Source organism: Rhinoderma darwinii, chromosome 8 (genome assembly GCF_050947455.1).
Source record: "Rhinoderma darwinii isolate aRhiDar2 chromosome 8, aRhiDar2.hap1, whole genome shotgun sequence".
NCBI classification, from domain to species: Eukaryota; Metazoa; Chordata; class Amphibia; order Anura; family Rhinodermatidae; genus Rhinoderma; species Rhinoderma darwinii.
Window position 1 is genome coordinate 113,931,921 of NC_134694.1, and position 16,372 is coordinate 113,948,292.

General features: G+C 45.7%; 2 protein-coding genes across 3 annotated transcripts in view; one reads left to right on the top strand and one right to left on the bottom strand.

The window, feature by feature from the left end:
* The window catches only part of CYP21A2 (cytochrome P450 family 21 subfamily A member 2), a 41,407-nt gene that overhangs the window by 17,972 nt on the left and 7,063 nt on the right, over window positions 1–16,372 (bottom strand). The gene's annotated exons all lie outside the window — the stretch shown is intronic.
* On the top strand, window positions 2,958–14,205 carry LOC142659909 (histone H3-like centromeric protein A). 2 transcript variants are annotated; one of them, XM_075836472.1, is made up of 5 exons: window positions 2,958–3,126; window positions 10,421–10,522; window positions 12,999–13,135; window positions 13,204–13,281; window positions 13,579–14,205. In XM_075836472.1, exons 2-5 carry the CDS (start codon window positions 10,438–10,440, stop codon window positions 13,711–13,713), a joined length of 435 nt encoding a protein of 144 aa, XP_075692587.1. In that variant the 5' UTR covers window positions 2,958–3,126; window positions 10,421–10,437; the 3' UTR covers window positions 13,714–14,205. The 2 variants fall into 2 exon arrangements, with proteins under 2 accessions (XP_075692587.1, XP_075692586.1); XM_075836471.1 differs by having other exon boundaries at window positions 2,960–3,126; window positions 10,424–10,522.

Sequence of the window (16,372 nt, forward strand, 5' to 3'; positions counted from 1 at the left end):
GTTGAGGGGGGGGGGGGGTGTCCCTACAGAGACGGACAGTGTCCAATCAGTGCTGACAGAGAGACTGTAGGGACACGCCCCTTGACAAGGAGAATTGTAACACCCAGTTGTCCATTTATACATAAATTTCTAGGAGGAACAACAGAGGAATGGCACAAGCCAAAGATCTGAGAAAATATGTTCCAGAATAGTTATTTCATGGGGAATACAGGTATTTACTATAACAGACATGTCAGGAGATGTGACGGATCCTCTTCAATAATATGGTCTGTATGCTGTATAATTCATAATGACGCACGTGCTGCCCGGCGTGATGTCAGCGTCAACAACCCCACAATATAAAAGCCAAGAAAAACCAGAAGGCTCCCGCACTGCGCTCTTCCAGGTTATGTATCGCCCCCTTGTGGCTAATAGAAGAAGTACACCAAATGTTCAAACCATCGCTAAAGCCAACAAAACTATATCCTGATGTTTCATCTCCCACAATCTATAATAATTATAATACACGATCACCGCGCGGTCTCCATGACGTCATCAAGACCCCGGGATGTAAAGAAAAGCCTAAAAATACAAAAACGCTCCCTCTGTTTACAGGGCTGTAATTACAGGTCACGCTGCTGTAGGTACTAAGCCTGAATACACCCGCATTAACCGCTTCCCGCCCGCCGGCTGTGTATATACGTCCGGCGGTCGGGGTCCTTAACCCCTTAAGGACACGGCCAATTTTGGCCTTGAGGACGGAGCAATTTATTTACATTTCCCTCTTTGCATCCCGACGCTCATAACTCTTATATTTTTTGTATGAGACTTTGTTTTTTGCGGGACGAGTTGCACTTTATGTCGGTACCATTTTTTGGTACAAATACATTATCGTTTAATTTCTATACATTTTTATTTTGGCAAAAATGCCGAAAAAAAGCAGTTCCGCTGCAGTTCTAATATTTCTTTTTTACACCGATCATCATAAATAATGTTATACATTTGTTGCTCAGGTTGTTACGGTCGTGGCGATACCAAATATGTCTATTATTTCATGTTTTGGGACTTATATTTTAAAAAGTTTATTTATTATAAAAAATGTGTATTTCTGTGTATTTTATTTACTTTTTATTTATTTATCATTCATTTTTTTTTTACATTCATTTAACTTTTTATTTTAATCCCATAAAGGGATTTATGATTTTGTAGCTGTAATGTACTGGTGTAGATCTGTATGCCAGTACATTAGCCTGTTACTGATCGTACACAGGCAGTTGTTAGGGCAGACTGAGGTACGCCCTAACAACAGGAAATATGTTCAGACAGCCCTGGGGTCCTTCACTGGACCCTGGGCTGTCTGGCCATATGAGTTGTGGGCTTTGATCGCGTCAGTTATTTTCTGTGACGCGATCAATGTGCAGTCCCCCCTCCTTGAACGCCACGATCTGCTTTCATCGCGGCGTTCAAAGTGTTAACGGCGGGGAGAAGATGCTTCTCTCCTCTCCGCTGTCAGAGCGGGGCCGTGGCTGAGTATTACTCTTGATCGCGCGCAGGGACGGCTGTCACACAGGACGAGTATGCTCGTCCTAATGTGCGAAGTGCTCGCCGCTCAGAACAAGCATTCTCATCCTGTGTCGGCAACCAGTTAAAACCTGCGCTAGGGTGTATTTACGGGGCGGGTTTGTGACCGGCTGCCGGGCGAGTCAGTGACTGCCGGGGACCCCGAGGAGAAGCTTTCGCTGCTTCTCTCTTCTCTGATCTCTGAGTCTCGCAATGAGCGCCGTGTATATGACGAGGCAGCGCCGGCGTCTCGCGGTCCCGGTGATCATGTGACGAGACCCAGCACAGCCCTATCAGTGACAATCGTAGAGGAATTGCTGCATTTTTTTCCGACCGTAATTGCGGACGGAAAATACGCAGAAGAATACGGTAACAGCAAAGTGCGTGACATTTACCACATCTCATCCACGCTGCAGAACAGGAGGGGGGACACAGGACAGGAGAGGACACAGGAGGGGGGACACAGGACAGGACACAGGAGGGGGAGGGGGGGACACAGGACAGGACACAGGAGGGGGGACACAGGACGGGCGAGGGGGGACACAGGACAGGTGGGAGGGGCACAGGACAGGTGGGAGAGGGGGGGGCACAGGACAGGAGGGGGAGGACACAGGACAGGAGGGGGGACACAGGACAGGAGGGGGGGACACAGGACAGGAGGGGGGACACAGGACAGGAGGGGGAGGACACAGGACAGGAGGGGGGACACAGGACAGGAGGGGGGGACACAGGACAGGAGGGGGGGACACAGGACAGGAGGGGGGACACAGGACAGGAGGGGGAGGACACAGGACAGGAGGGGGGACACAGGACAGGAGGGGGGACACAGGACAGGAGGGGGAGGACATAGGACAGGAGGGGGGAGGACACAGGACAGGAGGGGGGAGGACACAGGACAGGAGGAGGGGGGCACACAGGACAGGTGGGAGGGGGGGGACAGGACTAGACACGGCGTTTCCTCCTCTTGACGCGGTCTCTGATCTCCGCAGACACTGAAGCTGTGCCCCTCCCCCACTTCTCCCGTCCCGGCTGCAGAACAGCGGAGGAAAGAAATAATGTTGGAGGAGGGAGAGGAGGGCGGTGTCGGGGGCAGAGGCTGGAGAGAACCCTGTACCTAAACTACAATTAAACAGTGTAAGTACTACAACCACTACTATTACTACTACAACCACTACTATTACTACTACAACCACTACTATTCCCACTACAACCACTACTATTACTACTACAACCACTACTATTACTACTACAACCACTACTATTATTACTCACACTTGCGGTCTAGGCGGTGATGGCGGACCCTTCCTAGGCGGTGCTCTCTGAGTGACTGCAGTGTCACCAATCAGCGCAGCGCTCACTAGGAAGTGCCGATAAGAGGGCGGAGCATTATTTGTTTTCTTGTGTGCCTCCCTCTGCCGCCCCCACGTAGCTGATACACCCCCCCCCCCCTGTCTTAAAAGATCCCGGATTGGCGGGAGACAGATGAGGGGGTTGATATTAGGTGCGGCCCCCAGTTACTGGCGGCTCATCTCTGAACTGCAGTCACTCACAGAGGAAGGGTCCGCCATCACCGCCCAGACCGCAAGTGTGAGTAGTAATAGAGGTGGTTGTAGTGGGAATAGTAGTGGTTGTAGTGGGAATAGTAGTGGTTGTAGTGGGAATAGTAGTGGTTGTAGTAGTAATAGTAGTGGTTGTAGTGGGAATAGTAGTGGTTGTAGTAGTAATAGTAGTGGTTGTAGTGGGAATAGTAGTGGTTGTAGTGGGAATAGTAGTGGTTGTAGTGGGAATAGTAGTGGTAATAGTAGTGGTTGTAGTAGTAATAGTAGTGGTTGTAGTGGGAATAGTAGTGGTTGTAGTAGTAATAGTAGTGGTTGTAGTGGGAATAGTAGTGGTTGTAGTGGGAATAGTAGTGGTAATAGTAGTGGTTGTAGTGGGAATAGTAGTGGTTGTAGTGGGAATAGTAGTGGTTGTAGTGGGAATAGTAGTGGTTGTAGTGGGAATAGTAGTGGTTGTAGTGGTAATAGTAGTGGTTGTAGTGGGAATAGTAGTGGTTGTAGTAGTAATAGTAGTGGTTGTAGTGGGAATAGTAGTGGTTGTAGTGGGAATAGTAGTGGTTGTAGTGGGAATAGTAGTGGTTGTAGTGGGAATAGTAGTGGTTGTAGTGGGAATAGTAGTGGTTGTAGTGGGAATAGTAGTGGTTGTAGTGGTAATAGTAGTGGTTGTAGTGGGAATAGTAGTGGTTGTAGTGGGAATAGTAGTGGTTGTAGTGGGAATAGTAGTGGTTGTAGTGGTAATAGTAGTGGTTGTAGTGGGAATAGTAGTGGTTGTAGTGGGAATAGTAGTGGTTGTAGTGGGAATAGTAGTGGTTGTAGTGGGAATAGTAGTGGTTGTAGTAGTAATAGTAGTGGTTGTAGTAGTAATAGTAGTGGTTGTAGTAGTAATAGTAGTGGTTGTAGTGGGAATAGTAGTGGTTGTAGTGGGAATAGTAGTGGTTGTAGTGGTAATAGTAGTGGTTGTAGTGGGAATAGTAGTGGTTGTAGTAGTGGTTGTAGTGGGAATAGTAGTGGTTGTAGTGGGAATAGTAGTGGTTGTAGTGGGAATAGTAGTGGTTGTAGTGGGAATAGTAGTGGTAATAGTAGTGGTTGTAGTAGTAATAGTAGTGGTTGTAGTAGTAATAGTAGTGGTTGTAGTAGTAATAGTAGTGGTTGTAGTAGTAATAGTAGTGGTTGTAATGGTAATAGTAGTGGTTGTAGTGGGAATAGTAGTGGTTGTAGTGGGAATAGTAGTGGTTGTAATGGTAATAGTAGTGGTTGTAGTGGGAATAGTAGTGGTTGTAGTGGGAATAGTAGTGGTTGTAATGGTAATAGTAGTGGTTGTAGTGGGAATAGTAGTGGTTGTAGTGGGAATAGTAGTGGTTGTAGTAGTAATAGTAGTGGTTGTAGTGGGAATAGTAGTGGTTGTAGTAGTAATAGTAGTGGTTGTAGTGGGAATAGTAGTGGTTGTAGTGGGAATAGTAGTGGTTGTAGTGGGAATAGTAGTGGTAATAGTAGTGGTTGTAGTAGTAATAGTAGTGGTTGTAGTGGGAATAGTAGTGGTTGTAGTAGTAATAGTAGTGGTTGTAGTGGGAATAGTAGTGGTTGTAGTGGGAATAGTAGTGGTAATAGTAGTGGTTGTAGTGGGAATAGTAGTGGTTGTAGTGGGAATAGTAGTGGTTGTAGTGGGAATAGTAGTGGTTGTAGTGGGAATAGTAGTGGTTGTAGTGGGAATAGTAGTGGTTGTAGTGGGAATAGTAGTGGTTGTAGTGGGAATAGTAGTGGTTGTAGTGGGAATAGTAGTGGTTGTAGTGGGAATAGTAGTGGTTGTAGTGGTAATAGTAGTGGTTGTAGTGGGAATAGTAGTGGTTGTAGTGGGAATAGTAGTGGTTGTAGTGGGAATAGTAGTGGTTGTAGTGGTAATAGTAGTGGTTGTAGTGGGAATAGTAGTGGTTGTAGTGGGAATAGTAGTGGTTGTAGTGGGAATAGTAGTGGTTGTAGTGGGAATAGTAGTGGTTGTAGTGGGAATAGTAGTGGTTGTAGTAGTAATAGTAGTGGTTGTAGTAGTAATAGTAGTGGTTGTAGTAGTAATAGTAGTGGTTGTAGTGGGAATAGTAGTGGTTGTAGTGGGAATAGTAGTGGTTGTAGTGGTAATAGTAGTGGTTGTAGTGGGAATAGTAGTGGTTGTAGTAGTAATAGTAGTGGTTGTAGTGGGAATAGTAGTGGTTGTAGTGGGAATAGTAGTGGTTGTAGTGGGAATAGTAGTGGTTGTAGTGGGAATAGTAGTGGTAATAGTAGTGGTTGTAGTAGTAATAGTAGTGGTTGTAGTAGTAATAGTAGTGGTTGTAGTAGTAATAGTAGTGGTTGTAGTAGTAATAGTAGTGGTTGTAATGGTAATAGTAGTGGTTGTAGTGGGAATAGTAGTGGTTGTAGTGGGAATAGTAGTGGTTGTAATGGTAATAGTAGTGGTTGTAGTGGGAATAGTAGTGGTTGTAGTGGGAATAGTAGTGGTTGTAATGGTAATAGTAGTGGTTGTAGTGGGAATAGTAGTGGTTGTAGTGGGAATAGTAGTGGTTGTAGTAGTAATAGTAGTGGTTGTAGTGGGAATAGTAGTGGTTGTAGTACTTACACTGTTTAATTGTAGTTTAGGTACAGGGTTCTCTCCAGCCTCTGCCCCGACACCGCCCTCCTCTCCCTCCTCCAACATTATTTCTCTCCTCCGCTGTTCTGCAGCCGGGACGGGAGAAGTGGGGGAGGGGCACAGCTTCAGTGTCTGCGGAGATCAGAGACCGCGTCAAGAGGAGGAAACGCCGTGTCTAGTCCTGTCCTGTGCCCCCCCTCCCTCGTCCTGTGCCCCCCTCCCACCTGTCCTGTGCCCCCCCTCCCTCGTCCTGTGCCCCCCTCCCTCGTCCTGTGCCCCCCCTCCCTCGTCCTTGCCCCCCCTCCCTCGTCCTGTGCCGCCCCCCCTCCCACCTGTCCTGTGCCCCCCCTCCCTCGTCCTGTGCCCCCCCTCCCTCGTCCTGTGCTCCCACCTGTCCTGTGCCCCCCCTCCTGTGTCCTCTCCTGTCCTGTGCCCCCCCTCCCTCGTCCTGTGCCGCCTCCCACCTGTCCTGTGCCCCCCCTCCCTCGTCCTGTGCCCCCCTCCCTCGTCCTGTGCCCCCCTCCCTCGTCCTGTGCCCCCTTCCCTCGTCCTGTGCCCCCTTCCCTCGTCCTGTGCCCCCCCTCCCTCGTCCTGTGCCGCCCCCCCCTCCCACCTGTCCTGTGCCCCCCTCCCTCGTCCTGTGCCCCCCCTCCCTCGTCCTGTGCTCCCACCTGTCCTGTGCCCCCCTCCTGTCCTGTGCCCCCCCTCCTGTGTCCTCTCCTGTCCTGTGTCCCCCCTCCCCGTCCTGTGTCCCCCCTCCTGTGTCCTGTCCTGTGTCCCCCCTCCTGTGTCCTCTCCTGTCCTGTGTCCCCCCTCCTGTTCTGCAGCGTGGATGAGATGTGGTAAATGTCACGCACTTTGCTGTTACCGTATTCTGCTGCGTTTTTTTCGTCCGCAATTACGGTCGGAAAAAAATGCAGCAATTCCTCTACGATTGTCACTGATAGGGCTGTGCTGGGTCTCGTCACATGATCACCGGGACCGCGAGACGCCGGCGCTGCCTCGTCATATACACGGCGCTCATTGCGAGACTCAGAGAAGAGATCAGAGAAGAGAGAAGCAGCGAAAGCTTCTCCTCAGGGTCCCCAGCAGTCACTGACTCGCCCGGCAGCCGGTCACAAACCCGCCCCGTAAATACACCCTAGCGCAGGTTTTAAAGGAACAGTGTCACGAAAAAATTTTTTTTTACATCAGTTTGATTTTAGTGTTTTATTAAAAACTTTTATATTTATTTGTGTGTTTGTGTTTTACTTTTTCTTATTTTTACACTTTTCTTCCCTATGGGGGCTGCCATTTTTTTTTCCATTTCTGTATGTGTCGATTAACGACACATACAGACATGGAATACGGCAGCCACAGTCCCATAGTGAATGCGAACGGGGCCCGTTCCATCCACTATGGTGTACGCCGTCTGTGTGGGAACGGCGCATGCGCCGCTCCCACACAGTCCAAGTTGAACTGAGCGCCGTCCAGCGCCATTTTCCTGTGGACAGTAAGATTACTACTTCCGGTCGCGGCTTCCGGACTTGTGCACATGGAGCAGCGGCAGCAGACGGACCGGAGGGAGCGGCGGCGGCAGGAGCAGGTAAGTTATTTCTGTGTATGTAAGTGTTCTATTGTGTGATTACCACTGTATGTAAACCTACTACACTGTGTGTTAGCTCAAAAAATGGCGACACACAGTGTAGGAGGTTAGACCGTTCAATCCCCTCGTTTCTCCCGGCACTAGCCAGGATAAAGGAGGGGGGGATTCTCAGAGTTCACTAGAGCGAGTGAGTTTTCTCAAATTTTGCAGCATAAAGCAATGTGGTTGCTTTACCACATGCAATGCTGCAATTTTGGGAATTGCTCCATCTAGTGGCCAGCAATGGGAAATATTATAAATTAGAATCTAATTTATAATATTTCCTGACTCGTGAAAAAAATTTGAAAAATGTTTAATCACCTACACACTAATTGTTTAACTAAAAAAAAAAAAATTTTTTTCTAGCGTCACATTCCCTTTAACTGGTTGCCGACACAGGACGAGAATGCTTGTTCTGAGCGGCGAGCACTTCGCACATTAGGACGAGCATACTCGTCCTGTGTGACAGCCGTCTGTGCGCGCGATCGAGAGCGGGGCAACGGCTGTAATACACAGCCCAAACATCTTCTCCCCGCCGTTAACCCTTTGAACGCCGCGATGAAAGCAGATCGTGGCGTTCAAGGAGGGGGGACTGCACTTGATTGCGTCACAGAAAATAAGTGACGCGATCAAAGCCCACAACTCGTATGGCCAGACAGCCCAGGGTCCAGTGAAGGACCCCAGGGCTGTCTGAACATATTTCCTGTTGTTAGGGCGTACCTCAGTCTGCCCTAACAACTGCCTGTGTACGATCAGTAACAGGCTAATGTACTGGCATACAGATCTACACCAGTACATTACAGATACAAAATCATAAATCCCTTTATGGGATTAAAATAAAAAGTTAAATGAATGTAAAAAAAAAATGAATGATAAATAAATAAATAAAAAGTAAATAAAATACACAGAAATACACATTTTTTATAATAAATAAACTTTTTAAAATATAAGTCCCAAAACATGAAATAATATAGACATATTTGGTATCGCCACGACCGTAACAACCTGAGCAACAAATGTATAACATTATTTATGATGATCGGTGTAAAAAAGAAATATTAGAACTGCAGCGGAACTGCTTTTTTTTTGCATTTTTGCCAAAATAAAAATGTATAGAAATTAAACGATAATGTATTTGTACCAAAAAATGGTACCGACATAAAGTGCAACTCGTCCCGCAAAAAACAAAGTCTCATACAAAAAATAAGAGTTATGAGCGTCGGGATGCAAAGAGGGGAAATGTAAAAAAATTGCTCCGTCCTCAAGGCCAAAATTGGCCGTGTCCTTAAGGGGTTAAGGACCCCGACCGCCGGACGTATATACACAGCCGGCGGGTGGGAAGCGGTTAATGCGGGTGTATTCAGGCTTAGTACCTACAGCAGCGTGACCTGTAATTACAGCCCTGTAAACAGAGGGAGCGTTTTTGTATTTTTAGGCTTTTCTTTACATCCCGGGGTCTTGATGACGTCATGGAGACCGCGCGGTGATCGTGTATTATAATTATTATAGATTGTGGGAGATGAAACATCAGGATATAGTTCTGTTGGCTTTAGCGATGGTTTGAACATTCGGTGTACTTCTATCAGCCACAAGGGGGCGATACATAACCTGGAAGAGCACAGTGCGGGAGCCTTTTGGTTTTTCTTGGCTTTTATATTGTGGGGTTGTTGACGCTGACATCACGCCGGGCAGCACGTGCGTCATCATGAATTATACAGCATACAGACCATATTATTGAAGAGGAGCCGTCACCTCTCCTGACGTGTCTGTCAGGCCTTATTTACACAAGCATTGCGCACCTCGGACGTGAAAAACTGCAGTTTTTCACGGCCGAGGTGCATCCGTGCTCGGCGCTGCGGGACGCAATGTCTCGCATCCCCCATAGATGAGTCTATTGAGGGATGAGTGAAAAGATAGGACGTACTATATTCCCACGGACCCTTCACATGGTCCGTTGAAACAAAGGCTGTATGAACGGCCACATTGAATTATAGGTCCGTGGGACGGCCGCTGTTTCAACGGACGTTTAACACGCTCGTGTAAATAAGGCCTTAGGGTACGTGCACACACGAAATAAAAAACATCTCAAATTACGGAGCGGTTTTCAAGGGGAAACCGCTCCTGATTTTTAGACATTTTTTTGCTTCGTTTTTGCAGCTGTTTTTCTATAGTCTATGAAAAACGGCTCCAAAAACGTCTCAAGAGGTGACATGCACTTCTTTTTCGCGGCCGTTTTGAAAAACGGCCGCGTAAGAAAAACGGCCCGTCTGAGCAGAATACTGTTTTTCCCCTTGAAATCAATGGGCAGATGTTTGGAGGCATTCTGCTTCAGTTTTTTCAGGCGTTTTTCAAGACGTAAATGTCCCGAAATATGCCTCAGTGTGAACATACCCTTATAGTAAATACCTGTATTCACTATGAAATAACTATTCTGGAATGTATTTTCTCAGAACTCTGGCTTGTGCCATTCCTCTGTTGTTCCTCCTAGAAATATATATATATAAATGGACAACTGGGTGTTAGAATTCTCCTTGCCAAGGGTCGTGTCCCTACAGTCTCTCTGTCAGCACTGATTGGACACTGTCAGTCTCTGTAGGGTAACACCCAGCTGTCAATTTATACATACATTTCTAGGAGGAATAACAGAGGAATGTTACAACTTCGAGTCCTAAGAAAAGTTGCACTCTCGACTGAATGTGTCTTCTCCTCGTCTGTCGTGTGTGTGGATTGTATACGTTTTCGCTGCTGCGTGTCTGGAGATCATATGGATTATTTGATGTTTTTATGTTTTGTTTTATTTATGTATATTTGTACTTCATTGTTGCACCTCATCGTCCTCCAGCTGCTCCACTTTTCGTTTGCTCCAGTTTTAAATCTCTCCCCTTTGTCTGGATTATCTGTAAATGCACCAGGAGTAATACAACCTTTGACCTGTTGCTTGCACTTTCTAATGTACTGTTTTGGTATTGGGAAAAGTGTAAGAATGATGGGGATGATAAAACCGCTCAGCTTATCCTACGTCACCTGTGATTCTGCTGAATTGTCCCCGTCTCTTATCCGCTTAACTGATTGTACGTCTCTCAGCAGCGTTTTACATCATCATGAGATCACCCCAGAAAAGCTTGTCCCGGAGGAAGTCGGCGCATCCGCAGAAGAGACCCGCAGCTTCTCATCAACCTCCGCCAAGTAAGAGAAAGTTGCACCTTGATCAAATTATCGCTCATTATATATTTGATTTCAGAAATGAATTCCAGATAACCTCGGGTCGTGTAATACTAGATTGTAATCAGATTCTCAGCTTTATATCTTAGAGGGTTCGTTTCCATGCAGGTAAAAATCTGTTACATACACAAATTTCAGTAGCACAAGGCCGCCACTAGGGGGAGCAAACTGAGGGCTGCTATATACAGGCACAACGGGAGCTGTATGAATGTGTACAATCATCTCCCCCTAGTGGTGGTTGCAGGAAGCACATTACTCCATGGCTCTGGGAAGGGAATCCGAGAACAGAGCTCACACCCATGAAGATATATTATGAAATGAGGCATCTAAGAATTTCCAACCTGCAGTCCGACCGCTCTATTCACTCTCTATGGGATCGACGGAAATAGTCAAGTACAATGCTCGCTGTCTCCCTCAGTCCCGTAGAGAATGAATTGAGTGACCACCACTCTGGGACCCGCAATCTCGTTAACAACCCGCAGCGATCCGGCATTTATGGCCTATCTTGTGGATAGGTGAAAAATTATTTTCGTGGTACGACCCCTTTAATCCAGTATCAATGGGACTTGATGGACCCCAAATTATCAGTCATAGAAAAGAATCTGTAATTTGAACATCCACATTTATATAATTTTTAGGTCCAACATTCTGTGCTAATTAATTTCTTAATATAGTTTTACAGCAGTTGGAGCACAGTTTTTCTGAAACAGAGCTCCAAATCTGCTTTATAAACAGTTACATGGTAAAGTTCTGTTTCCCTGCAGCCACCACTAGAGGGAGCTCACTGCATACTGTTTTATTACTAAGTTCAATGTACAGTACAACCATATACAATGAGCTCCCTCTAGTGGTGGCTGCAGGTAGCATGTTATGTTTTAAATCTGTCTATCTGATGTTCCAAGGGGCCAAGTATGTCAAAGTACTGGGGGGGGGAATGAATGACAGTGCTGTTCCTGGCGGTTTAAGCCCTCAAATGCTGACCGCAGCTTCTGAACTGTCGAAAAGAGGGTGGCGGACCGCTCCGAAATCTCATTGGCCCCCCCCCTGCCGTAACGAGATCAGGGGTTGACGATGGTTGTCATGGCAGCCCAGGCGCCTAATGAAGGCCCCCAGGTCTGCCTCTGCTAAGCCCTGCCTCTTTTTAGTAAACAAAAAAGTAAACATAATTGTTATCACTGCGCCCCTAAAAGTCTGAACTATTACAATATAGCGTTATTTAATGCACACGGTGAACCCCGTAAAAAGAAACATGTAAAACGCCAAAATCAGTTGTTTTTTTTGGTCAACTTAGCTCTCAAAAAAAAATGTATGTACCAAAAAATGGTACCGATTAAGGTAGCAAAATATAAAAAAAAATATATAAATTTGGTGTTACCGTAATCGTATTGACCTGCAGAATAAAGTTAAGTTGAGATGTTTATCGCACGGTGAAAGCCGTAAAAATTAAACCTAAAAAACAATGGAGGAATCACAGTTTTTTCCAATTCAGCCCTAAAAGATTTTCTTTTCCGTTTCCCAGTACATTATATGGTAGTTTAAATGGTGTAAATAGAAACTACAAATCCTCCCGCAAACAATAAGCCCTCACTCACTCACTCACTCACTCACTCACTCACTCACTCACTCACTCACTCACTCACTCTTGGAAGGCGGGAAGTGGAAAATGAAAAATCAAGAAATGGTTGTCCTGAAGGGGTTAAGGTAATAGGCCAAGTCCACACAGGGCAGATATGCTGCGTATAAGCACACAGCGTATCCGCCCTGGACGCCGCAGGGAATTCCGGCTGTAAAACCGCACCAAATTGTGGTGCAGTTTTTCGTCCGGAATGTCCGCTGCAGAAAATAGCAGGTAGGAAAAAACAAAAAATCCTATACTTACCTGTAGCCATGGCGACGCGTCCCCCTGACATACTGCAGCCCGGCCCCCTGGGATGACGTTTCATCCCATGTGACAGCTGCAGCCTGTGATTGGCTGCAGCAGTTATATGGGATGAAACCTCATCCCTGGAGGCCGGCTGGACTCAGGAGCCGAGAGATCTGGGTGAGTATGATTTATTGAATTTTTTTCTCTGAGTTGCGATTTTTGCGCGGCGGAATCGCAGCAAAAGTGGCAACATCTGCTATTTGTTGTGGGTTTTACCTCCCATTGAATTCTCCTGCAACAGAAGAGCAGCGATTCCGCAGAAAAAAATGACACGCTGCGGATTGAAAACGTGCAAGTCAATTTATGAACGTTCGTTTGTGTTTTTTTCCCGCTGCGTCTGGATGAGGTTTGTTTGGATTTCCTCCGCTCTTCTGTATTACGCTGTGGAGTCTCCGCAATGGAATCCGTTGCAGAAAATCTGCAGTGTTTACGCTTCATGTGAACCCGGCCAGACAGTGGATTTCCATGTAGCGGGAGATTCATTTTCAGCTGTGATTATGGATTTCTTTCTTACAGGGAGAGGGGAAACGAGTCACAGACCGAGCACGCAACGAAGAAGTCGCTTCCACCCAGTAGCCCGAGCGCTGATGGCACTAAGAGAGTACCAAAAATCAATCAATCTGCTAATTCGGAAAGCCCTGTTTAGCCTCCTGGTGAGTGGATGTTTCCTCTGCGGCTGCTCCTCTTTATTTTCGGTGATATTCCCCTTTAATTCTTGCAGGTGAGGGAGATCTGCATGAAGTATTCCCGCGGCATGTGTTACTACTGGGAAAGCACCGCACTTATGGCGCTACAACAGGTCAGTATCTCATACAATGCGCTGTCCATGTAACGCATGGGTCAACCAGAGGGGGAGCCGCTCTTTTCAGTGGTTCACTACTCAGCCCCCGCCCCCTCTAACACATCCATATGCCCTAGCGGGACATTTGCATAGGGGTTGTGATGCATTGTGGGAGTTCCAGAGGCCAGACACCCCACCATCACTCTAACTAACAGCTCATAAAAGTGAAATCTGTTCAGTCCTTCGAGCTGTGTAGTAAATTATACCGGGAGTGCTGTCACTTTAAGAGGGCCTAATGCTCTTCTGTATCCACAGTCAGCTGAGGCCTTCCTCGTGTGGCACTTTGCAGACGTGAGAGTCTTCCGTCCCCGGGCCAAGAGGGTCACCAGCTTTGTGGAGAACCTGCAGCTCGCACGGAGAATCCGAGGCGTCCCGTATGGACTGGAATAACGCTGCCGTTTTATCTCTCAAGATTTGATGAAGAATGATCACGTGTAAATAGTTTTATGTTAATGGGGAAAGTCTATTGGGAAATACAAGTTTTACCATCACATAAAAGATGCAGTTTGGAAGAGTAAACCGGCTTTAGCGCCCCCTCCTGACACTGGTTACAGTGGAGGTTTTTTCTTTGTTTTGTCTGTTCATGGGAAAGTTGTGTTACAACCAATATGGCTGCCACTGCGGTTTGCAGGGAGTTTGTCTGTCCAGCTTTGTAATGGGTTGTAGGGGTCCAGGATGTAGTACAAAAAAAAGACCACAAGGCGGCACTGCTGGACAAAACCGCTAACGAAGACGCTGGACACAACCGCTAACTACAACTCTGACCTGGCCGACCTTCTAATTGTTCTGCTGGGTTTATGAGCCGCTTCCAGATTTTATGTGAAGAGTTTTTTTTTCATCTAATTATTCAAATAAAATTTATAGAAATGTTGTATTTTATAACTTTGATCTTCATCATTATAGACTAATCTTCTTCATAAGTACTCAGATCTGATCAGACACTAACTTAGCTGTAGTTCAACACTCCTGCTCTGTCTTTCCCCCATTCTTTACACTGCAGCTCTTCTTGTTCAGAGTGGCTGCAGTTTATATCGTATAGGAGTGTATAAATAAATAAATATATATATAATTTCCATTGCAGCAAGAACAGAACAATTATAAACTACAAGTAACTAACCCACCAGTGAGAAAAGGAAGATCGCCAGCCCCGTAGAAACGCGTAAGAAACATTACAGTATACGTTCCCTAACATGTCTTCTAAACTACAACTCCTAGCAAGCCCAGCCGGACAGGTGGGGGATCACTACTGATACCCCCAGCAGGACTGAGGACCTGTTAAAGGACCTCCAATAATGACAACCGTGTCCCCCACAGGTAGATGGAAAGTGACGGCTGTAGAGGCTTCCCCCTTCCTACAATTGTATAACCGGACCGCTCGCTCTCTGGCCGTTTCTGCCGCCATCAATGGGAGACACATTAGTGAAGGGACTCTTTACAGTGGTGGTGAAACCTGCGGGTCTCCAGCTTTACTACAACTCCCTTTCAGGGCAGGCTGGGAGATGTCGTTTTGCAGCAACTGCAGAGCTTCTTAACAGTTATGTCAGATCTAGGAGGGTGTAGTGATACGTAGAGTGATCCGCACATAGCAGAGCTGAGTCTGTCGTCACAATTCATGAAAAAACTAACAGATAAACTTATATTATACAAGAAAAAGAGAAGTAGGATCCAGCGATGTATATATAAATGGGGAAACTCGGTTTCCACTTTATTGATCACGAACAATAAAATATGAACACAGGAGAGATGACAAGGTGGTTGAATTGGCAAATGAAAGGAAGCCTACGCGTTTCGAGCACGGTCTGTGCTCTTATTCATGGCTGATTCATGTGACCTGCGAGCCGTAAAGGTAGATATACCCAGAGCAAAGTAACAGGCAGTGCCCAGGTGATGACAACGCCCCTAAACTATACTAGTGCAGGTGGAAAAATTAACCCCTGCTGACTGAATTGAAAATGAATAAAATAGGGAAATAAACCTGGACATGAATGGATCTAGAAAGGGTACAGTAAAATAGGAAGTTTTGAGAGCCTTAATATCGTCATAGTCTCATGTAGAGCCTGGAGAAAAGCAACATGTCAAAAGTTACGATGATGTGAATACAATACAGGATATGACAGCTACAGGAGGCTCGCAGGGCATCACAAATGAATCGCAGTGAATAATAGACGGCAGGGGAAAAAAAGCCACAGAAAGAAAGATACTGCATCAACATGAAAAAAGAGAAATGCGTGGCATGAAAAGACACAACTTAATAAGTTGATAGTAACAAAATATGACAAACTGGAAGATGTAGTAGCAGCCTGATGAAAAATAGCAATGTCTGGCAATAACAAACATGAAAACATGTTAGAGTAAAAACGGAGTGTCTTCTAATTAGTCTAGAATTGATATCATAAATACATCCAATCTGTCACAAACATTAAGAGTCTTGATCCGGGCGAGACTTGGACACAGAAACGTGGAGCTGGTGGTTTCCTCCCATTCCCTCATTCCCTTCTACAAAACTTATATTATACCTCTGGTGTGTGTGTGTGTGTGTGTATATATATATATATATATATACATACACTACCGTTCAAAAGTTTAGGGTCACTTAGAAATTTCCTTATTTTTGAAAGAAAAGCACAGTTTTTTTCAATGAAGATAACATTAAATTAATCAGAAATACACTCTATACATTGTTAATGTGCTAAATGACTATTCTAGCTGCAAACGTCTGGTTTTTAATGCAATATCTACATAGGTGTATAGAGGCCCATTTCCAGCAACCATCACTCCAGTGTTCTAATGGTACATTGTGTTTGCTAACTGTGTTAGAAGGCTAATGGATGATTAGAAAACCCTTGTGCAATTATGTTAGCACCGCTGTAAACAGTTTTGCTGTTTAGAGGAGCTATAAAACTGACCTTCCTTTGAGCTAGTTGAGAATCTGGAGCATTATATTTGTGGGTTCGATTAAACTCTCAAAATGGCTAGAAAAAGAGAGCGTTCATGTGAAACTCGACAGTCTATTCTTCTTCTTAGAAATGAAGGCTATTCCATGTGAGAA

What these genes read in the sequence shown, in the direction of transcription:
- LOC142659909 (XM_075836472.1), top strand. Translation starts at nt 10,438, where the DNA reads ATGAGATCACCCCAGAAAAGCTTGTCCCGGAGGAAGTCGGCGCATCCG. An exon ending in AAGCCCTGTTTAGCCTCCTG is followed by an intron (nt 13,136 to 13,203) that starts GTGAGTGGATGT and finishes TAATTCTTGCAG; the next exon opens with GTGAGGGAGATCTGCATGAA. An exon ending in CACTTATGGCGCTACAACAG is followed by an intron (nt 13,282 to 13,578) that starts GTCAGTATCTCA and finishes CTGTATCCACAG; the next exon opens with TCAGCTGAGGCCTTCCTCGT.